General features: G+C 36.9%; 1 protein-coding gene across 6 annotated transcripts in view; it reads right to left on the bottom strand.

The window, feature by feature from the left end:
* Positions 1-25,683, bottom strand: part of UTRN (utrophin) — a 356,686-nt gene that overhangs the window by 22,315 nt on the left and 308,688 nt on the right. For all 6 annotated transcript variants that reach the window (XM_032102122.1, XM_032102120.1, XM_032102124.1 and 3 more), the window contains 7 exons: positions 24,558-24,643; positions 17,592-17,749; positions 15,022-15,188; positions 12,500-12,611; positions 4,653-4,789; positions 2,988-3,026; positions 2,679-2,744 (listed from right to left, as the gene is read on the bottom strand). In XM_032102122.1, the coding sequence (XP_031958013.1) occupies positions 2,679-2,744; positions 2,988-3,026; positions 4,653-4,789; positions 12,500-12,611; positions 15,022-15,188; positions 17,592-17,749; positions 24,558-24,643 (765 nt within the window). The remainder of the gene's footprint in view (positions 1-2,678; positions 2,745-2,987; positions 3,027-4,652; positions 4,790-12,499; positions 12,612-15,021; positions 15,189-17,591; positions 17,750-24,557; positions 24,644-25,683) is intronic.

The raw sequence follows: 25,683 nt of genomic DNA, 5'->3' as shown, positions 1-25,683 counted from the left end.
CAGCTATTTCCTTTACTATAAAGATACCTTAATTTCACATATATTTTTGCAAGTGCATTATGCATTACTATAGACATCTTCAAACTTCCTTTTGAAGGGAGTGTGTAAGGCCCTAAAGATCTGGGAACCCTGGTGACTTCTTTTAGAATGGAGCAAGTTTGCCCTTCTGTATATTGGTTACTATTCCTGAGGGTTGTAGAAGAAGAATAAATGAAGGCACACACTGGGTGTCTTCTTGATTGTCTCATCCCACCATGTCTGGGGTGGGACATTGTGCTCCAATACCTCCCCTGAAAGGAAGAGAATCTCCAAAGTGACTAGAGACACTCAGACCATCTCTGCTCTGGGGCATCTCAAACTAATCTAGTTCACAGTGAGGAACATGCTTACAAGTCACCTTTATAAAGCTATTTAGCTGAGCATCTTTAAATCTTTTGATGAAACAAAGTTTTAGAAATTAATCTTCACAGTCCCTTTGTCACACAGGGAAGTAGTACAACCACCATTACTTTTCAGAGAGAAGGGTCTGCCCTGAATCCCTTAGTGAGTAACAGATATTCCAACTCACAAATGCAGATTCCACCATTATCATCACATTTAGGATCTCCATCATTAATGAGGATTTGCTTGGGATAATATGTGGAACCAGCAGATGGCCCTAATCAGAGAGCACAAAGTGAGAGGGAAGGGACCCTAGAGTTGCAAAGAGCCTTCAAAGTAGGATAAAAACTGAAAACTGAGGAAGGAAATTAGAAGCATCTCAGAGGTGACACAGCACAACAGAACAAGGAGATGGTACCTAATTCCAGGCAGGGGATTTTGTTAACAGAAAAGTGAGAGTTGAATGTTCTTCAATCAGCGACAGTGAAGGCTTTAAGCCCTAATACACTGTTTCGGCTGGGCACTGTCTTATTAAGGAAGCCCTGATAATATTTCTTTAAAGATGCTTAGCTGAAAAGATCAGAACAATAAAAAAGATTTATTATATGAAAGACACAGAATTATGTCTTCTGTTCTCAGATTTTATTCCTAGAAGAAAAACAATCCTGAGTAGTTTTAGATTACCTATGAAGCAATTAGTATTAAGTTTTCAATTTTGCTAAGCAATGTCTGCACATAGCAGGTACAGATTTAGGTTTGTATCCTGAATGATCACCAAGTGGTACACAGTCCACCTTCAGCTAATCCAATCCCAAACAGAACTGATAAGAGCTGAGGGGGAGGAGAGGGAAAACAGCTATTACACCTAGGACATCCACTGATCCTTAATGAGAGTCCAGAGTCTGAGCTTCATCTGGACACAAAAAGCTACAGTATTGTGGCAACACAGGCTAAAAAAAGGATATAGGTAGACAGAAAATTCTTCCATCACCTAGAGAAATTTAATGTATCTGGTTCAGGGGTTTTAATTGTTACAGCATGGCCTAAGTTATAGATTCAAAGAAATGTTGGTTGATTTATGCGAATGACATGTTTCAAATAACTGAAAAGCTCTATAATGACTTTGTATGTCATTGTGCTATACTACTAATGAAGGATGAAAATATTTGCTGCTGGGGACAAAAAATTTGGCTGACTGCAGCTAGCCCTTCAGCATTATTTCCTGCCCGATTTTCTCTTGCTGCAAAGAGCACGTGCAGCATATCCTAGGCATTTAAAAAACTGCTCAGAAGATTTTTAAGGTGCCCATAAATAAGACTGCAGTTAACTTAAACATCCAGTCTGAATTTTTATTCAAAAGACTGAAAAAGTTAACATTGATTTTCAGTTGTGGAGATCAGATACAACAATAAAAACACCTGAAGAAAAACCTAGTCAGTTCCCATGGTACTTATTTTTGAGAGGGTATCTCTGGTTAACGTTTTACCATCATCATGCCCTTAACTCAGAATGAGAGGAAATGGCCTTAAGTTGCATCAGGGGAGGTTTAGGTTAGATATTACAAAAAGTTTCTTCTGTGAAAAGGTGGTCTGGTATTGGAATAGATTGTCCAAAGAAGAGTTGGAACCACCTGGAAGTGTTCAAAAGGCATGTGGGAGTGGCATATGGACATAGTTTAGTGGTGAACACAGACATGCTGAGTTAACTGTTGGGCTTCATGATTTTAGAGGTCTTTTCCAACTTTAATGATGCTGTGATTACCAGCTCTGAATGCACAGAAGAGAGTTCAACAAAACACAGGAACATTGAGATGGACTTGGCATAACAGACATTTTATCATGACAGGACTAGGGTGATCCCACAGAATCCAGAACATAAAACATCCATCGTTACAATCTGGCCTGCTAAAAGCCAATAGTAATGCAGAGTGTCAGCCTATCACAGAAGAAAACAAAACCGTGGATCTAACATCCTACTGGGAAAACCTGGATATGCAACAAGTTCAGCTTATTTCAAAGGTTAAAAATGAAGAAACAAAGCAATAACGGCACATTTTAGAAATAATGCAATTTTGCAGCAGTTTCCATTCTGTATGAGAGATGATAGATTTAACACATGTATTTTACATTTAATATGACCGTAATCAGAAGTTAATGATTTGAAAACATTCAACTTACTTTTAAGTACAGAGAATTATATATTTTTAATAAATAATTTCCAATCAGCTGTGTGTATTAAAACCTGCAGGAATCAACCACAAAATGCAATGGACTAGTGAGAAACTGTGTTTCTCTTACCTAGTAGCATACTGTTCTATCCTGGAGTGTGTGTCATCATGAAACAGCTGTGGAGACTGGGAAGGACTAGTTTAAAAATAATAATAAAAAAAATTAGTGGTGTCCAAAGCAATTCATTATACAGACAACATTATTTTTAAATCAAGTTAGACTGATGACAAATAAATACATGCACAATATTCCTGAGGGAGTTACTGCTTTGGGTCAGTCATGCCCTATAGTTCAGGGACATCAGATTAGCTGCAACTGAGCTAAAAGAAAACAACTGGCAAATGAGGCTTTCCAGATAAAGGGGTTCTGCATACTCACTCATATTGCTCTGGCCACATACTGATGAGAGTGATAGGACTGTAAGGAAGACAAAAAAAAAGAAAAAAGAGAGAGAGAGAAAGAATGAAACTATGAAACAAAAAATTTAGTACCATTAAAGCAAGAGAAAGCTGGAGAAACACAAAATGTTTTAAACAGCAATCCACCCTGAACCAATAACAACTGATGTAGAAAAGAGACAGCAACACTGCCACATGTCATGGAGAGACAGAAGATTGGCTTACATACTTAATTTTGTTAAATAAAAATCAATTTAAAGAAAAACTCAAATCAGTGTTATTGACTGAACTGCAGTTTATAAACCATAATCAATGCCATTAAAATTCTGCTCAAGCACTGGAACTTTCATTTTAAAGTAACTAATAAAATGTATTAGAAAAAAAGTGGGGTGCAAAAACCCCACCAATAAAAAAACCCCACCAAAAGTCACAGTATCAATGCTTATTTTCCTTACACATAAAAATAATGAGGTAAATACATATTGTATTACATTCTCACACTTGAATAACTATAAAGGATTTTTTATTCTCTTTAATTTTTTTTAAAAGGAATGTATTACTGAGTTTGCCACCTGCAGGGCAGAGAGCCAATACCAAGAGTTTTCTCAGCATGGTACTGACAATTTATCTGCATATTTTTCACACGACTGGACCGACAGAATTTTATCCTGACCTGTGATTACAGTTTTGACATTCCAGTTTCTGGCAGCATTGGCAAACTTTCGTCACATTAAAGCAGCTTTGCTTTCCTGTGTTGGCGGCAGCTGAAGACTGCCTGGTGGGTAACATTTTAACATTTGAATGTGCACTGCTTCCTTAGAAGCCAGGCTATCAATCAGGCAGTTTTCAGATTACTTCCTCCTGTATCTTAAAACTGCTAATGAGGATGTTCTGTTTACTTATTGCAAATGAAAGCCACAGCCCTCCAGTCATGAAAGCCCTCAGACCATGGGCACTGGCACTGAGCTGCTGTGTGAATGCAGAGCATCTTTGCTGAAGCCTCGCATGGGCTGTTGCTAAGTGGCACTGTGTTCAGACAGTGCAGTAGTGCCACAGACTCCAGGATGTGAGGGACAGTCAGTCCATGAAACTAATTCTAGCACCCTGTCAACACGTCTTAATTTTGCTCTTGTAAGAGTGTCTTTTGCTGACAACGGCCAAGTGAGTAAATAAAGTGGAGCATTTCTGTCAGCGCCATAAATAATACCGTGGAGACACTGAGAGTGCTCTCTCTGATTAGGCCATGATTATTTCTGAAGCCTGTAGGACCCTAATTAACTCAGAGATTTCTAATTCCAGGAATTTTTACATAATCAAATATGCAGTGCAGTTCCAAAAACCCAGTCTCCTCAAAAGCATTCTCTCTAAAACAGCTATTCAGCCCCTGCCAACATTACCTGCTTTGTCCATTACCATGGACGTTGTAAAGTCCATGGCTTTATAATGAAATGCTGATGAAAATCTAAGCATAAAATATGTTACTTTAAAAATAATAGAGAAGATCTGCAAATAATGTGAAACAATACAAAATAATATAGCACAAGTGTCTGCAACTGCTGTTGGCTATCTTTTGAGTTTCAGCTTTTTGTTTCTGATAGAATAGGCCAGTGACTCCAGGAGCAATTGCTCTATAAATCAAGCTTACGTCTCCAGGTTGTCACCCTCCAATACTGTTTGCACAGGTAAGTAGCCAAGTCGGGGATGCTTTGCAAAATACTTCTTTGACCGGAATTTATTCTTCAGCACCTTTGTGAAGTCCCGTACATCTTCCCCAGATGTTGTCTTAAATAGAAAAAAGAAATAAAATTCAACATTACTAAATAGTACTGATTTAATATCAATATTATTGACTTATACTGCTGGTACCATCCTGAAAAAGAATACGAGGAAGAACTTTAAAATTTCAATGATGCTAAAATTGCCTTTTTAGTCTTCTGAGATACAGTACAATAATAATGCTAATGGACCTAAAAATTCTCTTCTACTGAAAAATAATAACAAGGCTTCAAATTCCCAGCAATAAATGCATTTATCAATTACCTTATAAATTAGAGAAAAATTGACAGAGGTTCAAGTCTTAAGTGAAACATTTATAACCAGCCTTAAAAACCACAAAAAATTAATTTTTCAGAAGAACTAAAAAGGGCAAATCAGTTGGTAAGATACAGCCTTCTATATTCACAAAGTTTGACAAAATACTCACTGCCTCCCTTTTTAGACCTACAACAGAAATCACAAGATGGAAGTGGTATGTGCTAAACCATTCTCTGCTGCAATGGCTGAGATTTTCATAAGCATTTTCTCTAGTTACCAAATATCTCCCTATGGGATTCTGCCACTACCTGTAACACTCCAGAGTCAAACAAACACACAGATGATGTGTACAGCCACTGTTCAAAAGCACAGGCAGACCTGATAAGAACAATTAGTGCCAGAAGTAACAAACTGAGACTGATTCAGTGGTCTCCTTACTACCAAAGAGTAAGATTAGGACATAGATAAGCCACAAGATTCTACAAATCTAAATTTACAAGTTACAATCAACATCTTCCAACCCTCTCAGCAGCGTTTTTACTGGTCCTGACTGATGCAGCCTCTTCCAAAACTGCTCTCTGCTCCCTCCCTGCCCACGACCCTATCCTGAGAACAAAATTAAAATTTACTCAACTGCTTGTAAAAATAATTTTAACTGGTGAGATAATCACAGCAACAATGGCAGCACTGCTTTGGTAGTACTATTCAGCGAACTTCGGCTACAAAAGCAGGGATACATACAGGCATAAAACACAAGGCAAAAATGGCAATAAAGAGATCTGCAGGAAGAAACAATAATATACAGTCTGCCTTTAAAGTGTATGTGCTCAGACTGTGCTGACTACTTCAACAGAGCATCTCCTTCCAGATGGTACTATTGAGCTTTTTTTCTTTCAACTGCAGTGAAGAAAATGTGGCCATTCACCTCCAGAATTACCTGAAGATTTGCAACAGCTTTTACAGACTTCCAATCCAGCCTCTGTAACAAACTAGAAATTGCATTCCTGTACCCTCTGCTTTGGGAGAAGCCTGTTGGCGTCAAAGGATGCCAAAGCGGATGGACAACCGTGTGGAAATAGAGAGGAAGACTTGAGTTTTGTAATCTCTTTCCTGATGTACTACAAAGAGGTATAGGAGCAGGTCAGGCAAACTATTCTCTGCTGTCAAAACATAAAAATACTTCCATATCCATCTCCATATTTTAATGTATATATAATATATGCAGTTACAAACTTTGTAATGCACATCAGGCAAGCAATAAAACCAGTAAATAATCAAACTGGTGTTGGTAAGAGTTTCTCGTATGTGGCTTTAAAAAGTAGACAACAAACAGAGCAAGTTTGTGACCAAGAGGTATTTGAATCCCTGAATTTTAATATAAGTGAATCCAGGAAGGCTTCACAAAATCATTCTCAAAAAGCATCTCTTCACCCGCTGCACCATCCAAAGAAGGAACATGAGGCAATGCAAAAGGCTGCTTACTCTCATGAAGAGTAACTCCAGCAAATGGAACTCTGCCTCAAGGCCAAGAAATGAAAATGTTAATACCCATACATTGTAGAAATAAATGTCTACTGAGCTGCCAAACTTTTCCTCTGGTGTGTTCTTTATTCGGTATGACAGCCTGATTCTTGGAAAGAAGACTAATATGACTGTACTGACTGAGCACTGCAAATACTAACCAATGAAATTTGAGCAGATTTGAAAAAACAATTTTAATTTACATGCAATTAAGATGCAACTCTGAAAAACGTCTTCTTTTTTTTTTTTTTCTTTTGGGCATATAACCACAAAATACAATCCAAAATCATGCCAAGGGGATGTACTACAATGTTTTCCTTTAAAAAAAAGAATAGCCAGGAACTGTTGTGTAGAATCTATCTTCTAAATTAAAACTAGCAGGTACCTTGTACACTTTCCTACGTCATGACATCTTGACTATTTCCACACAAATCAATAGTACAAATAGCACCATTGTTACAGAACTACTTCAAAAGCAAAGAAAAAATACTTTCCTTCACTGAAAATTCAGTCTAAAGACCATGCTTTCAAACTCAATTTAAAATCTCAGTTCTTAGAGCAAGACAAAGTTCAGGAAGAAACACTTAATATCCATGGCTGCACACACAAATAACTAAAAAAACATTGGTAGCGCAAAGTCTCAAGGTGTCAGTAGCTACAATCCGTAACAATCGACAATGGCATCAGCACTCTTCAATACACCAGACAGGCATACAGAGAATTATAAGCAACAAACTAACATACAATTACTTGTAATCCAATAAAAATTTAAGAAATCAGGATTTCCTGGAAAACAGTGAAAAACACCCCCAAGTATGGTGAAATATGTTTTTCACACATATACAAAATAATTGGTGTATGCTTTCAGAATACTGGAAATAGAACAAGTCTTCATTGGTAAAAAGTAATACCAAGATTGAAATAAACTAACTGTAGAGCTCTACATTAAATAACATGCTATATAAAAATTACAATAAAGATATAAAACATGAATAAATCATATAGAATACTTATAATACATATATATTTTTTATTTTATTTCTCACTATTCTTTTTTTCAAAGAAGGAGTAATAATAGAAGCCCACATTCTTATTCCTTTCACTGCACCTACCTATGTAAAAGGACTAGTCTGCACCTAAGTCATCATTCTCTTAATTACATTTATTATATCTAACACAAAACCAATTAGCTGTTTTAATATACACAGAGAAACTGATTCCCAGAAGAGATGTGAACCTCACTAATGTATGCTTTCATTAAGCCCAGCCAGACATTCATGGGTTATGAGGAAGCTGGTAACAAATGTACACGGACACTCAATATTATCAAGGAAATTCCAAGAAAATATGTTTTGTATAAAATGACACATTATTTGTATAATAATTTCTGCTCAGAGATGCAAAATTTATAGTATAAAATAACATCTACGTTGTTTAAAAGACTTTCAGTTTATTCTTTAATTAGGTTCTTGAAGGTATACTAACTGTATTACACTGTCACTCTCACATCAGTGATGTCCGCACTGGGTAGCTTTGAGAAGATTACCCTTCTGTGACCACTTTCTAATATGGGCAATTTCTTAGCAATTTCTCACCAAGAGGAGAGATCAACTATAAATTTTGTGGTTTTCAGTTTACTCCAATGACGTCAAGCTGTAATTTCAAGAGTAACTAACAAATTAGCTATTCTTCTCAAGGTGAATGGTAATCTCTGAATTCCACAGCTGCAAGTGATGTTCTGCATGTGAAATAGCCAGATTCAACCATTCTTTCTACTTTCTTTCATCTTCCCCACAGAACAATCCCATTTTGTTAACAGTGAAGCATCATGCCTGGTACACTGCTAAGCATGTCAGGATGAAACTGCTGACTTAGTTGTGTCAGTTTGATGCTTATAAAACACCGAGGCTGCTTAATGTTCAGGAATGTATCTGTCTTCTCTGAATGTCGGTAGGAATTAAGTTTTCAGATGACTTACTCACAGGAGAAGCCTTAACAGGCGCTATTTCAGATAAGCTTTACTGTGCCTGGAAAAAAAATTCACTCTAGGATGAACTATCATTCAGCCAATAATTTCTGATGTCTTGACTATCATGTTCTGAGCTCCTGTAGGGAAATAAAATTCTGGTCATCTGGAAGATGAAGGGGCTATCCTTAGTCAGCATTGTTTTGTATAGAAAGGCTACCAAAAATTACTTCCCTAAAATACGGAGCTGTGCCAGGTGAGTTGCACAGAACTACAAAAATTTTCATTAAGGCAAGAAAATAAGACTACTTGCAATGGGAAAATTTTCAGAACTGTGATTTGATATTTGTGCACTACTCCAGAAAAGCTTCTTTTTATATTCCTTGCTGTGGAATATAGGATTTGCAAAGTGGAAACAGTTCAGAGGAAGAAAATAGATGCAGTAAATATTTCCGTGTGAAATTCAAAGGATCCATTGGTACAGAAACCCACATTAATGTAACACAAGTGCCACTATTGAGAGGATTTCCATTGAAAAAAAATCTAAAAATAAACCATGTAGGTAGTTACGTAGGACTATTCCCAAATTAGATACTAGGAAAATCTAACAATATTTTTACACATCTGTGTAAAATTCTACATTAAAAATCTTACTTCTCCATCTTTTCAGAGAAAGACTGTGTAAAGGTGAAAAATAAATTAGAATAACTGCATTTCTACTACTTGAGAGAGAATTATGTTTTCAGATGCTTCTCAAACACATCTTTAAATTCTGGATGAAAGAAAAGACATAACTGAAGTCATTATAATCTTGTTTGTTTGGGGTTTTTTGGTTGGGTTTTTTTTTGGGTTTTTTTGTTTTTTTTCTTTTTCATTTTCAGCATCAAGAAAACTAAATTGCAAGAGCTAGGACAAATGCAAAATGGCATTACAGATTAGAATGCAGTAAATACATAGAGCTATGTGGAGTAAATGGTCCTAATCTGTAATTATGAAGCAATTCTTACCTAATGCAAATATCACAAAACTCATTAAAATGGAGAACATATTCCTTAACCCATTCTCCAAATTATTTTAAATGTAAGAAGAACTTACCATGCTTCTGAGAAATCCCTTTATACCCTACACTGAACTGCTCACCTGAAGACAATTAAATGGTCTTCCTCCATCTGTGACTAAGCTCCAGTTCTAAATGTCAGCTAAAGTAATGGAAGCATTTTTTTTACCTATTTATTGCTAGTATTCTTGATAAAAATGTATTAATATGCGTTAGCAGTAAAAAAGTGAAGCTGGATTTTATTCATGCAGTTTGATGAGTACATGCATTTGTACTCTGCTTTTCAACACTGGCCAAAAAAGCAACATTTTAACATCAACAGCCTTTGAATTTAGTTGAAAAGGTAGAGTAAATGCACTCTTCCTGCTCAGGCTATTTGTACTGTAATATAATGGATTCTAAGGAACAATTCAGTGGCCTTTGGTACTTTTATTTTATTTCACAGACTCAGGTCTATGCTATTTTGCAGGCATTATTCCATTTAAATATGTAAGTTATTCTACTAACTGCAAAAAATTTTGCAATTCTTGACTACTGTATTGCATTTAATGAGTTCAATATGCAGAGAGGTTTAGCAACAAGTTAGTATACCAACCATAGTGTATTATTACAAATAGAAAGAATAAATAATACAGGATTCTTTTTGTGAAATCAATTCTTTATTCCAGACCTAGACCAGGTAAGACTTGTTAAAACAGATTGTATGTGGGTAGTGATTATGGAAGTCTAACAGGCATGTAGGTCTGTTCATATAATGGGTCATTTCTTTTTACAGAAAAGGAGGTAGCAGAGTGTACTCACATCAGGACCCAAGTAAAATTTCAGCTCTCATACTCAGCTTCCAAATTAACAGGGGTCAATGCTGGACCTCTAATTTTATGCATCACCTAAATTATACGCCATTTCTTTAATTCTGCTTTCCTTAAAACTTCCCCGAGTTCCTTCTTTTCCCCCTTACACACTGGCCTTCCTTCATTCACTCTAATCAAGAATGTAATTTTACTCCCCTTATTATGCCAAAGTAGATTCATCTCATTCCTCCTATAGGTCATGGAAAGAAGGGACTTTTGCCCTATGTTACCTTATTTTACACCTAATATTGCTTTAAAACGACATACTTTCTGCAGCAGTAACAGAAATCTTCATTATAATATGAGCCATCCCTATTCCCAGGGACAGAGAGGATTCCAGCCATTTCCAGAATATATTTTTCAGTTTGTCAGCCTTCACTGGGAAATGAGATGGCTCACAGTTACATAACGTGGACTTGTTTAACAAGAAGTGAAAATTCCTCTTAGATATCAAATCTGCTGCTTCAGACAAAACCTGGAATTCATCAGAAATATACCATCCTCTTCTAGGGAAGGTACAATACCCCATACCAATATCAAATCTGCTGCTTCAGACAAAACCTGGAATTCATCAGAAATATACCATCCTCTTCTAGGGAAGGTACAATACCCCATACCAAATGCAATCTGTATTTGACTAACTCAACAGGAAGGATATCTTATCCTGCAGACCAGCATTATGTATTTCAACACTCCTTACACCTCAATTTCTGAATTTTCTGCATATTACAGGCAGTACCAAAGAACATTTCTGTTCCACTAAAGATGAGGTTTATAAGGAGAAAAAAAGTGAATTTTTAACGATGTCTAATCATAGACCTCCAGATCCTGAGGTTAGAACACTCATGAAAAAATATAATAAACATTAAAACCAGCTAAAAAAAAAAGTCTATTTAAAGAATATTCTTCAGAGTATACCCTGACATGTCAAATTATCAATAAAATCCTAACATTTGGTTACAGAACTAATGAAAATACATTAACATAATTCATGTTTTTTTCTGACAACAATGAAGTAAAAACACTACTTAATAGAATTTGAATTCCGCTACAGGAGACACACCAGATGAAAGAGAGAGGAAAAAAACAGGTAGTAAGTCCAACAACTACAGCAAAAGAGTCAAATAACTCAATGAATTCTTGCTACCATAAGAACGCATAGAATCTTGTAACACTATTGAAAATTGAAATAACTCTATTCAATCAGCTCTAGTTACATTCTGGTCTGAATTTTTCTGAGCATACCGACGTCTCACAACTGTTGTATAGAGTACATACCAATTATCCTATTAATTTATTTCTCAGTTAAAATTCTTGAATGTAAACAACTACCTGATAAAAAAAAGTGAGAGTGGTATTTGCATGTAGCAACCCAGCCACTCCTTCACTTAAGACAGACTCCTAGGAATCTCCTTAGAAAATTGTGTTTGAAATATCATTAGGAAAATACTGTGTTAAAAAATTATTTTTTGTTAGCTACTGCTGGTAAACATCTCACACCATTTCTGGTTAGAAACTATCAATTCTATTTATTTTTTTCCAGCAACACACCAACTTTTATATATCCCAGTAAACAGTAATTACACAGCAGAATGAAACACAACCTATTTCTAATCACACTTTAAAGAAGCAACCAAAATGCTGGACCCAAAACCAAAGATCGCACCCCCCTAAAAATATGAATGTGCATTACTAGAATATTAAATATTCTTTACCATGGTATAGCAATAGTAAAGTGAGTCCTTTTTCTCTGATATGTTCTTACCCTTAAAGTGTGTGTATATATGTAAGTATACAAGAACAGCGGATACATTTAATATTCAAGCTTTATTTTACCAATCAGAAGTGAAGTTTAAGTTCTCTCAGAGGTGGGTACTGCTACCCATTTCTACAGAATCCAAATGGTACCCACAAAAAATCAGAAAACCCTGCAAAGTTCCTGACAAGCCATATTAAACATATGAAAAAGAAACCCTGGCTAGGTAACAAAGGCTATGAAAAAAAATTTAGACCTAAAATATGGGTTGTTATCCATTAGAAACACTGAGTAAATTGGTACTCACAGGTATACAGTACTCCACCATTGGATAATGCAATTTATGCCCCTTTGCTGTACGGCCAGAAAAGAAACAGCTCTGACAGACATCGTAGTTGAAATGTTTTAAGCTCCGGTACCTGTGGGGACATTAAACCAAGTCATTAGAGTTTCCTAAGTTTACTTCTAATTAAGCCTCACAAAGAAAATTACTCTCTGAAATGGTGTCACCTGCTTTTCAGCAGCAGCAACACAAGGACACAGTGAGTTTGTTGGGATTAGCTCAGAGAGAATTTTGAAGTGTGTGGGTGTGCACAACCAGGATGTGGCACAGCCAACACTCATCACAGCTGCAGGCCCAGGGACACCAGCACCACTGCAGCAGCTTCAGGGGACACAGGAAACCTGCAGCCCTCTTAGCCCACTTCCCAGAACCTTCCTACACTACATACCTCACTGAGTATTTAAAAGTTTATGTCTCCATATCAATATAGAGCCATTGTCAATCCCCTGCTGCCCAAGTCGCTTTGATGCAGAAAATCCTACAGGCATCAACTTCATAGATGAACTGGGAAGAATTTATAATTTTTAAGTTTTTATTGACTTTAAGCTATATTGCTTTAGTTTTTCTTTTCCTCTATTTACTATTCAGATGATATCTCAAAAAACCTTTCATAAACCAGACTGGTTTATTTTTGTTTTTATACTGAACAGTTATATTTAATGTTTGTAAATAATTTTGATGCTCAGAAACCCTACATGCATCTCAGAAAATTAAATTCTCGAGAATTTGTGAATTGTAAGAATAATTTAAAACTCAGTTAAAAATACACAATGATTTGTTTAATTTTGGTCTTTTTTTTAAGAGAGTGTATGTATAAATAGGGTAACAAACTTCTACAGTATCCCTTGTACTAAATGTAATCACCAGCAGCGTGATTTATTTAGACTAAAGCAACAATTCAATTCCAGATTCCACCCACTGTTTCTATGCTATGGCTGTTCTGACTGGATGAGGTAATATCATTTGTATGCAACTAAACTGAGCTAACTGAACCAAATTGAATAGCTACTGAATAGTTACAAGTTTAAATTAAATTGCTTCCTGAGAGCAGTTTTCAGTACCCATCTACACTTTTCCCCTGTTGAGTTTTATGTTTTGTTTTGCAAGAGAATATGTGTCTATAAATGTAAAGGTTCACTTTGAAAGATGCTGATCCAACTTCTTTATAATCTTTTCTCAGAGCCTGTGTATTAAATGGCCACATTTACCTTCTGCTGGGATGCAAGATGTTTTGTTGTTGCAGATCTCTAACTTCATAGTAGAAGTTATTTAGAATGACCCATTCTAAATAGGTCTGTCTTTTTTTCTATCTCTCTGCCCTCCTACACATAGTACAACTTAGACAACTATAACATAGCTGAGCTAGAGCTTTGTTACCCTATGCTTCCTCAAACAATAATAAAGAGAAGAACACTTAAGAGAATTTCATCTCCTCTTAAGACAGGCAACAAAGTTTGATCAGATTTATTACTTTTGCAAATACTGAAATACCTATATTTATAATAAAAAAAAGTAAAAAGAGGGTTGCTAGCTCAATCCTGTAAGATTGACTAAAGCCAGCATTCCTACAACTAGGCAAGATGAATCTGACCTCAGGATTCATATTATTATCCTCTAAAATAATAGAAAGATGGAGAACAGAGAGCACAGTGAACAAAAATTACTCCTCTGCCTAGATATCTAAAGAAAAATCTTAGAAGCACTTACATGATAGACTGCTTTATATTTTTCCTAGATAATATATCAGACTCCATGGGCACAGTAGAGGAAAAAGCCAGTTATGCTTAACTCTAGCTCTAGCCTCTACTGTAGATTTTGGGGGTGGGGGTTGCTTTATACACAGGAGCAATCAATGCACAAATGCATGTTAGTCATAACTACTTACTGAAGGGTACCAACTACAGTTTAGGAGATTAACATGGAGAATATTCCCCATGTAATCTTTGCTTTTAGAATTCACACCTTTCTTTGAAAAGACAAAAGTTAGATTATGTTCAGGGACATAGACAGGGACTTTGTAAGTCTCATCACAGCAACATATCAGTGTTTGGTTTAAGCAGGGGAAGACTGATGTTGAAGGGTGTTTTATACTGCCTGGCATAAGTTAGTTTCCCAAGCCTTATGCAGGAGAGCAGACAGACAGTCTACATTTCTTCTTACTGATCACCTCCTTTTGATCTTATGCTTACAGAACACATGGGCTGCATTTCTACTTCATCTGCTGTCTCTTGGATCCACCAATCCAAAACCACCTGATGACAGCCTACCCTATACCTCTATCACCCACAGGACCACTGGGTGTCTAACAGCAGCACTGCATGAGCCAGAATTGCACTGGCTCAGGCCACACTGTGGCCTCACCACACAGATCCCATGTTAAAGAAGGAAAACAGTGGAAAAAAAGACAGCAGGAACTTCACTTGTTAGAAGACTTAAAAATGTGGATATTTTCAGAGAAACATTGCACCTAACACCTCTCCTCTTACCTAAATCCAACAATTGGACACTCTTTACAGATGTTGCACTTGGCCTGATGTTTTGCTGTTTCTGCAGCTGCCACACGATGTAGAACTGGTAGCCACACCATAGACTGTGGTTCTAAGCGCATCCAGTCTATAAATTGCTTTACAGTTATTTCTGGCTTATTGTGGTTCTGTGGAGAGAAAAAACCCACATCAAAATTAAAAAAAAAAACAAAACAACAAAACAACAGACACCCACAAGTAGATTTTCCTTAGAATTCTATGGAAAAAAAAATCCCAACAGCCTGCATGAATTCTTTCCCTGACAGGTTAATCCAAAACCACTTACAGGATACAAGAACTAACCTCATTTAAAATGAAAATAAAGAAAACAAGTCAGTAACACTTCAGAAGGCTAAACAGCTGTGATAGAGAAGACAGATAGTAACAAAGATGGAGGACATAGTAAAGAAGTAACAGAGTGCATAGTAAAGCCATCTTTCAACTGAAAGGACTTGAAAAATAAGTATGAGCATGAAAGGGAAGCACATTCTGCAGTTCGGACATACTGAAGACATGGCTGTCTTCTGAGTTAAGATTGATAACAAAATGCTAAAAGTCAGTATTGCTTGCAGGTGTGTACTGATTGCCCCAAGACTTGTCATTTTTTTATTGTGTTCTAAGCCCACAGTGCTTTTTCTAGTTAGCACATTAAATATATCACACACACACAACAAACAAATAAACAGGCAAATAAAGAACAAGAAAGGAATCTGCCATTTATAGGCAATCACTTCAAGAATATAGCAGAGCTAATATATTAACATGATTGTTTTAAGAAGCAAACAAACACACTTCCATATCCTCTTTAAGCTGTAACCACCACAGGAGCCTAGCTGTAAAGGTATTATATTCATCAACTTTGTCAGCAATAACAACAGAGGTCACATTTCTGACCTCAGTAGAGGCAATAAAATAAAGCTTAAAATGAAAGTTATTCTTAAATGGTAACACATGATGGAAAGCAATGCTAGGTGTCAACCTATTCATGGTCCAAGTTCATTTCTGGCAGTAAGAGGGAGAAGCATGCAAAAAAAAAGAAGAGTGTTTCTTCCTCACTAACAAAATATTTGTTTTCATTGGGCTAAGATAACTGACATGCAGCTGCACATTTTCTCTATGCTCTCCTAATGACCAAGGACTGAACTTGAACTATTCATGTGAGATGAGGGATGCAGCCTTATTATAAATATAATTGTAATAACACATCAAGTATTTAAACACTACCTTGCTGGTACCCCCTACCCATAATTGAACAGCATGGGAGATGGGGCAGATCCTTGAGGGCCATAAAGATCATTCCTCTGTCACACAGAAAGTCTGCGACCAACAAATGAATGATTTATTTCAGTATGACTCAAACCACTCAAGGCCAGTGACAGGTATGTCAAGCACCATCCCTTATTGTCTGAAGCAGCAATGTCAAAACATCGGGGGAAGCTTTACATGGTTAATCAGTCAAACCAGCTTCCATAAGTATCTACCAAACTATTCATGACCTGGACAAACACTCTTCCAATTCTAACTGCCTGAATCCAGAAATGAATCTAATGTTTCAAAGCACTGGACGAAAATGTAGAAATCTCTATGAAAGAATGGCAAAAGAAAATACTCTCAAAGTTCACTAAAATCTTTAAAGTTCAACTCGATGAAATCAGAAATATTCAAGTTAGTAATTTTGTATAAGCCATGGTGTATTTTTAATCCAAATACAACTTCTGACAATGCTCAAATCAGCTGCTTTCACAAAAATAATGCACTGAAGCAGTATAGCTATCACTAGCTAACAGTTGGAGCCTTAGGCATCCTTGAAAAAGTCAGAGCTAATTGTGTTCCATTACAACATCCTGGTTTTAATTCTCATCTTCTTTAAACAGACAGCCACTCCTTGCAGCCTCATTAACCCCCTGCATGTAGTGTGGAGCTGCACAGCAGGCTGCAAGAGTTTTATTCCATGTTCTGATCTGTTGCAATATAAAAATGACTACGCTTGAAGTTTCATGCAACTGCAAGGTCTTTTGTCAGTAACGTAATGCTAAATAATTTCCTGGTGCACAAGGTCAAAAATTACTACCAACATAATTTGCTTGTTCTGTTGAGATCATGTCTTGTTCCAGCATGGAAAAGCACGTTGTTCTCACAGTATCAGGTTGCTTTGAACAATGCAAAGCAGGATAATTGGCTGCTACAAAATTTTTTAACAAAAATGCTTTGAACAATGCAAAGCAGGATAATTGGCTGCTACAAAAACCTTTTAGAGCAGCAAACACTGTCAGAATCATGAAGATTTATAAATTCTTTTGGCTAAACATAATTTGTTTTATCCTATCCTAAACTGTAAACCATCTTTTACATCAGCATTTTCACATTAATTTCCCATACTTAGTTGCAGGAGCATATTGATTTCTGTTCAAAACTCAGTGGATGTTTTTATATTCCTCTCTTCTTTTTACATCATCATGTAGAAGTGAACCTGTAGACTTCAGAGAGGGTTTGGTTTTGTTTTGTTCTTCACATGAAGGTCTTTATCTTACCTGTTGGAAGCAGCTGCGCACACTGGGTTCAATGTTGCTGCCACCGAAGGCTGCCACTTCCCCAAGCTGCCGTGGGATCTGGATAGCATCGTGAAGCAGAAGGCCCAGCTGCCTCTGGTCACACATTTCTGTAGGGCCTGCCACCTCCTTGAAGAGATCTGCAACACCAACAAAAGACACCATCTCATTCCATTTCCATGTACACCTCCTTTCCTTCAGTAATGCTGCAGCTCAAGCTTTTACTTTCTGTATTATTGTTACGGTTACAAATGGCCACTGTCCCATTTACAAGGGTTTACCTTCATCTAATCTTGATTCATAACCATACAAATGAGGAAAATAAGGCCAAATAAATGAAACTTTATGGCTTTTTATGGCACATGGTGGACAGGAAGGTGATTTGAGGCAGCACAGCATCACCAGCAAAAAGTCATGCCTGACAAACCTAGTGACCCTTCTATGACAGAGTGACTACATTAGCAGACAAGGCAGTGGCTATGGACGTCATCTCTCTGGACTTCTGTAAGGCTTTTGACACAGTACCCCACAGTATCCTCCTCTCTAAATTCAAGAGAAACATATTCGATGGGTGGACTGTTAGATGGGTTGGATGGCCACGTCCAGAGGGTAGTAGTCAACAGCTCAGAGTCCCAATGGACATCAGTGACAAGTGATGTCCCCCAAGGGTCCATATTGGGACCAGTGTTATTTAATATCTTCATTAATTACACAGAAGAAGGGATCAAGTGCCCCCTCAGCAGGTCTGTAAGTGACAGTAAGCCGAGTGCTGCAGCTGACACACCTGGAGGACAGGATACCACCCACACCTGGACAAGCTCGAGAAGTGGGCCCCTGGGAACCTTGTGGGGTTCAACAAGTTCAAGTGCAAGGTGCTGCACCTGGGTTAGGGTAACCTCCATATCAATTCAGGCTGGGGGATGAAGGGACTGAGAGCAGCCCTGTGGAGAAGGACCTGGGGGTGCTGGTAGATGAAAAGCTGGACATGTGCTGACAAGGTGCACTTGCAGCCCAGAAAGTCAACTGTACCCTGGGCAGCATTAGAAGCAGCATGGCCAGCAGATTGAGGGAAGTGATTCTGCACACTCTGCTCTTGTGAGACTCCACCTGGAGTATTGAGTCCAGCTCTGGGGTCCCCAGCACAGAAAAGACAAGGAGCTGTTAGAGCAGACTCAGAGGAAGGCCAAAAAACTCATCATAGGAGAGATGTTCCATTCCTCTGAAGAAAGGCTAAGAGAGTTGGGGTTGTTCAGCCTGAAGTCTACAGAGAGACCTTACTGTGGCTTTTCAGTACTCAAGGGGACGTGTAGTAATGGTTTTAAAATAAAAGAAGGCTAGTTTAGACTAGGTATTAAGAAAGAAATTTTTTACAATTAGGGTAGCAAGACACTAGAACAAGTTTCCCAGAGAGGTGGTAGATGTTCTATCCCTGGAAACATTCAAGGCCAGATTGGACAGGGCCCTGAGCAACCTGATCCAGCTGATAATGACCCTGCTCATTGCAAGGGGGGTTGGTCTAGATGATCTTTTAAAGCCCCTTCCAAACCAAACTATTCTACAATTGCATGAAGAATGAAATAGTATTTCAGAAATCCACATCTTATGCTAAAAAACTATGTCATGCTTCAGGTGGTTGGGGACAGAAGCACGATTACTCTGAACTGAGACTGGAAGTTACCACAAGTCACAACTGGCCATGTGAGACAGCTTAAAACGAGAGCAGCAGCCAGAAGGACAATTTGACCTTAACAATAATCACATTTTCTTCCTGGATAACCATGTCTGCTTCCATGTACTTTTCCTTCACTGATTCCATTTTCCTAAGGTAGGTGTCAAGCCCTGAAGTATAAATGGATGAACCAGGATGACTGTAACAACAGAAAAAATTGTTGCTGAAAGGGATCAAGAAAATTTTTCCAGATACAGGCACTGGGAAGGAAGATACTGCTTGTACCTACACTCACAGTAAGGCACTGAGTTAAGAGGCCTGTCAGCAGTAGAGTTACTATTTCTCAAGTGCTTTCTTAACATGTTTCTTTGATTGGACAATTTTAATTGTTAAAATGCTCAGCTAAAAATTTTAATGTTTCTGCCAATAATTTTGATTGATGAACTCTGTAGCTGTGTACATTATCATTTAATTGAAAGATTAATCTTTCCTGAAAACATCTTAAATGCTGAGTTTATCCAAGAAATATTTTAAAATTCTGTGATAGGTTACAGAAGAAATGGAATCAAATTCTTCTGTTCATTCCAGCTGGTTTCTACAATCTGTTTTTGCACTCAATGGCTGGCTTGGATTAAAGCTCCAAATAATCTTCAAAGAAAAAGAATTCATTTAAATTATGACCCTACTTTTCCATGTTTCCTGTCAGAAGAACCATTAATAAATTAGAAATAAATGAAATTTGAAAATTCAGTCTGACTACACTTCTGATTGAGAAAAACACCACCTTTGCTCAGAAACACTCAAGAGTAGCTCTTACTGCATGGTGTAAATTGTTTTGCCTTTTATTTGGAGCAACTGTCGAGCTTTGTCAGTGTGCTTCAGACAGTCTGGGCACACTTTTTTTTCTTCTCAAAGGAGGTGGAAGTAGAGGAAAGGATCTTCAAAAGATAAAAATCAAGATGATTTAACTAATTCTTAGATTTTATTGTATTTTTCTCACCCCTTTCTTGTCTAGCCAAACAGCAGCTACAGCATCTTGGCCACTTAGTGTTGAGGAAAAAAAATGCACAGACAATAGCAGTGATAGAATTTATACTGCAGAGCTTCAGGCTCCTTTTGGCAATCCCAGATCCTGGCTATCTTCTTCAGCTGAGGATGGGACAGTTTTTCAGTTTCTAAGAGTCAGTTTAAAAAAAAGGCTAGTTTAAAAAAAAAAAAGGAAAAAAGAAAACCTAGTCTTATTCTTTCTGTTTGCATCAGTCTGGAGCAGAAACAGGCCATAAGAGAAGAACAATTCACTAACTTCTGGAGCTGGGAGGCAGATGAAGTAACTTCCTAAACCTTAAAACTTCAGTTGGTTGTGGAGCTGGTAAACAGGAAACCGATGTGGCTGAAGAGGGAATAGGCCCAGTAGCTAGGAGGAAAGTAGCAAACACCTTTGAAGAGCTCAAACTTGTCCAATTTATTTGTTTCTTAACACTGGCAGCTGTGCCACAACCAAAGACTGTCCAGGTGTAAGGGAGTCCACGGATGGTATCCTCTTTTCCAAACACCTCAATGCCTTCAGTGCGACACACAGCAGGTGTGCTCCTAAACTGAAGGCATGGAAAGTGAGAATACTCTTGCTATCTGGCCTACCTGCTTCCAATAACCCATGAGCTACTCCCTGGCAAGGGAGGCACGGCAAGAGCCACTCTCAAGTGGCAGATGGAGGAGAGCCTGGTTTAGCTCTGACAGGGAGCACCCGGACACCCTATTCACCACAGTGGGAAAGGGGACTCTCTACATCACCCACCAGCAAGCTCAAAAGCCCAAACTCTTTCAAATGGAGTCTGTTAACACGTATATACACACTAAAGGAGTTTCAACATAAAATGCGTTGATATAAAAGTTAAATTGTATAATGGACTCTACCAAAGAAGAATGACTGAGGAAGCACAGAAAATATTATTCAGACTTGAGTCATATGAAAAAAACAGAAACCAGGAAAAGAGAAATCAGTCAAATAAATTCAGCCTCACACTAGTATTTTGAGGATTACAACCAGTGGAACTCTAACTGCAACTTAGCTGGACAACCTGAAAAAAATGTACTTAATGATTGATAAAGAAAGGGATACTTGAAAATATTGAAAAGTTTATTAAATTCCTATCAAAATGATAATAAGATAATTAGTAAAACGGTGTCCACAACACACATTTTATGTTGCATTGTCACAAACAGAATGCACATTCTAATTTCTTCTTTTTATTTTTTAGTTACTTCCAAATGGTTTGAAAATGTGCAACAAACATAACAGTAAAAAAAACCCCAGCACATTCCAAGGACATTGTACATCACTTGAAAACTGAACTGATTTGGAGATGAGATTTATCAAGTAGCCCTTCTTTTTCATCTCAAATCATACAGATTTTATACATTAAAGGACATGACCCAAAAGCTACACACTGTAAAAAACTCCATATGGGTCTTTTTCTGTTTCTACTGCCAGATTTGGCTTTGGGTGTTAGAAATGAGCGCAGGTAAGAGTGAAGGGCACACAAATGCATCCTTATGTATTTCACAAGTGACCCTCCTGGTCAGAAGAGAAAGCAGAGAATAACATGGTTACAGCCAGACTCGGATATTGGCCTCAACAACAGAAAAGAAGCCCGAGACTCCTCGTCCTAAAGCATAGATGTAAGCAGCTCGCAGTTACTGAATTACTTTTGCAGATCCATTTTTATTCTCAGGAGCACCCAGGCATGTGCTTGAAGTTAAGCATGTCTTAAACATTTTCAAGAATAGGCATTCTTTAATTGAGGCTTCAATGTTTCCTCTAAAGCAATTGGGACTTTTAATTAAATATCCATTTTCACATCAACCCTGAAGTCTAGAATCTTAAAAAGAAGCTTAAGTAAATTAAAAAAAAAAACCAAAACCCACAGAAATTTCTCTAAAACATTTGTTAAATTCACATTTGTTAATTAACATTTGTTAATTTCTCCAAAACATTTGTTAAAAATGTGTCAAGTGGAAAGATCCTACCTATACTGGAAATGAACATATAGTCTCTAGGAAGGCTGAACACTTGAGCAGCAAAAGATCCATTCAAGAGTTTTACAAGAGAATGAAAGGCTCATCCAAAAGTTTTTTAAACAAGAAACTTGCTTGTTTTACCACCAGCTACCCTAAGAAGAGTATGCCTCTCCAAAGCTACAGCATTTAAGGCACAGTCTGTGCTCCGCTAAGGGCTCTAACCACAACCATCCAATGACTGTCACTCTTAGAGGAGCCTGTGATTGCCAACGCCTCAGAAGTGCTTAGAAGAAACAGCCAAAAGGAGAAGCAAATGCCAGGAGCTGGTCCGAGAAAGGGAAAAATCAGAAGGCAGGTAATTAGTATTAAGCACCCATGTTTGGGGGTCCTGCTTTTTCTTCCAAGTGACTTTCTTGAAAATACTTAGGAATTACAATTTTCACTCAAGGACTGAAAACTCAGTAGATATGACAACATTTCTCTCAACAAGAGGTGATTAGTAGGGTATGACAAAATCAAAACAAGTAAAAGAGCTCATATCAAAGATGAGTCTGTGACAGCTCATCCCAGAGGACCCCAAAATGCTGACTTCAAAGCCACCACGAGCCAAGAAGAGTACCTGACATACACTCCCTTCTTTAGCAAAATTTCTTTCGAAGAGATTTTTGTGACAATTTTAAGGTTCATAAGGACAATAAAGCTAACAGATATCAAAGCCTGGTACACTGATCAGAACAGGAGTTACAACAATAAAAAGGATGCATTATCTGACTATTAATTCTTTGCTTTGAGAACACGAGCAACTACTTTAATTTCAGATGTATTTCAGGTTGAAGTTACGATCACTTGGTACAAAAGTTTTCTGAGACTTAGTCTCTACTAATTTTTTTAGGACTTCTCACAGCATCCTTCAGAGTAAAAGTCCATCTTGTTGATATAAACTATGTAAAATCTGTAGCCACCATCAGCTGCCATTTTAATTTTACTACTAAACACAAAGCAACAACATAAATATGAAGTTGACCAAGTAATTTCCTTATTCTGCTTCAGTGCCTGTATTTGGCAACTGTATACTAATATATTACCAATAGCAATTTAATGTGAGTATTCTCAGGTTTTGGAGTTTTTTTTAAAAACCATCTTTTCCTAGGGTTATCAGCTTATCATTCACAGCCTAACTCCTACACTTTATTAAAGTTTTTTATTTCACACAGAACAGCAGATTACCTTCTGAATTGTCATTATGGAACAAAGGTATGTCTGTCAAGCTCTTTTTTAGTTATGGAATACTTCACACATATATCAAACGACAGAAGGAAACTAAAAAACCCAAAGTCTCAGTGTGTCATTCAGATGTCAAAATATGTATGCATAAAACACCTCTACTTTTGTTCAATGTTAATAACTGAGTTTACAAGATTGCCTAAAAATGCTCTTAAGGAAAGCAGAAATTTTTGCAGAGCTCCAAAATTACATGAAGCAAATTCAGTCTCTCTATACTTTTTTTTATGTGTTTCCAAAATAAGTCAAGGAACTACTGTAAAGGACAGCAAATTTAAGATTATGTGCATAATATGTAAACGTTCATCATCTAGAATGCTCTAATACAGTGCTTCATCTTTTTTTCTGTATTTGTCAGGGGGTTTTTGCCACAAAGTTACTCAATCCTCTTCTGCTCCTGCATTTATTTTTGTGAAATACCTTTATACTACTCAGTATTTCTCAAGCTTCTGAGATTACTAAAATCAACATAATTTAAAATTTCACTGTGCAATTCTGGCAGAAAGCACATATACTGGAAAACCATTTTCAGAGTTTAGATAGACTTTCTTGTAAACCACTAAATACAATTGCAGAATTTTGATATATTTCCTTGCTTTATCAACCATATCAATCAATGCAACCAGCACTAACTTGCTTGATTTTTCCCTAAACAAAACACACACACATACAAGAGAGAACAGAATCAAATATAATACTTCTCTATCTTCCACACAGCTATATTCTCCTTTTCTTTTGGAGACTGCAGTACTGTGACTTCTGATGATTCAGAACTGACAGCAATACTTTCCAGTCGAGATATAAATTCTCCTTTAACCATTGTCACTGGCGATAATGAAAGTATTTCTATTTTACTTACTCAAAACAAAACTGCTTTGCAACAGGCATGAGAAATGTTTTATTACAAATTTTGCTAGGTGCTTTGCCATTGTACATGACTTAATTATATAGAGTATTTTGTAAAAGAAATTCTTCCTTACATCTGTACTTCTCTTCCAGAAGGCCCTTAGAAAGAGACATCAAGCCAATTTTCAAGGACTGCACTCGAATTTTTCCAGTTCGGCCACTGAAATTATAAAGATAAGACAATTCAGTACAGTTTCATTTTATTTCATTTCAACTCAAGTCTATTAAAAAATACAAAGACATTGGAGAGTTGTATTTCAAATATACTTCAGATCTCAAAAAAAAAATGAACGCTACAAATTACACTGTGAATTCTTCCCTTACAAAAGCTCAGCTTCCCTTCCAAGTGGTTTACATGTCAAAACAGCTTGTATTACTACAAAAGAACAGACATTTAGCTCTGTAAAGTTCCCAAAGTCATTTCTTAATGTGATATAGACAGAAAAAAATACATGAGCACACAGCAGGAAGGCCTATTACTCAGTGTGAAACACAAGGACTGCAAAATAAAACCAAGTTTTCATATCACAGTAATTAATTCTGATGGGTTTTTTTCCCTTTCTTTTTTCTCATTTGTTTTGTTCTGGTTTTTTAGTTTTTTGTTTTATGTTTAAAATGTTCTGACATACACGTAATATCAGGACATAAACAGGCAATCCCATGCACTAATTCAATGATGTGGAGCTGTTACTCTTTTTAAGCAATGTGACTTCAGGCACATCTTGTCTAGCATGAAAAAAAGTACGTCCAAACCTAAAGAACAACTTGAGAAGAGGTAAGTGGTACCAAAGCAAGTAATGTTAAGCCTGAAAGAGAAATGCTGTTCAAAAAGATACTAAAACAATAAACCCAGCTTACATGGAAAAGAAAAATTTTAAAGTTCAAAAGATCAATGCAGAAACATATCCTGAAAAATTCTTTCTTCTTTCAAAAATGAAAAAACATGACACAATTTGTCTTTAAATGAGATGTGGCATAAAAAAAATCATCAGAATAGTTAAACTGCATGTACTACACACATAAGGTTAGCTGGGTCTTTCAACAACAAGTAAGATACCACTAAATTTGATACCCCTTCAAACCTTACTTTCGTCTTTTCTGCACACAGAAATTATATATACTTTAATTACTTCTGGAGTGATTATTACATCTCTCTTTCTATCCTATCCATTCAGCATATGGTCTGCTGTCTGATTTACT

This window comes from Corvus moneduloides, chromosome 3 (assembly GCF_009650955.1).
Source record: "Corvus moneduloides isolate bCorMon1 chromosome 3, bCorMon1.pri, whole genome shotgun sequence".
Taxonomy (NCBI): Eukaryota; Metazoa; Chordata; class Aves; order Passeriformes; family Corvidae; genus Corvus; species Corvus moneduloides.
This window is presented reverse-complemented; position numbering and strand designations above follow the sequence as displayed.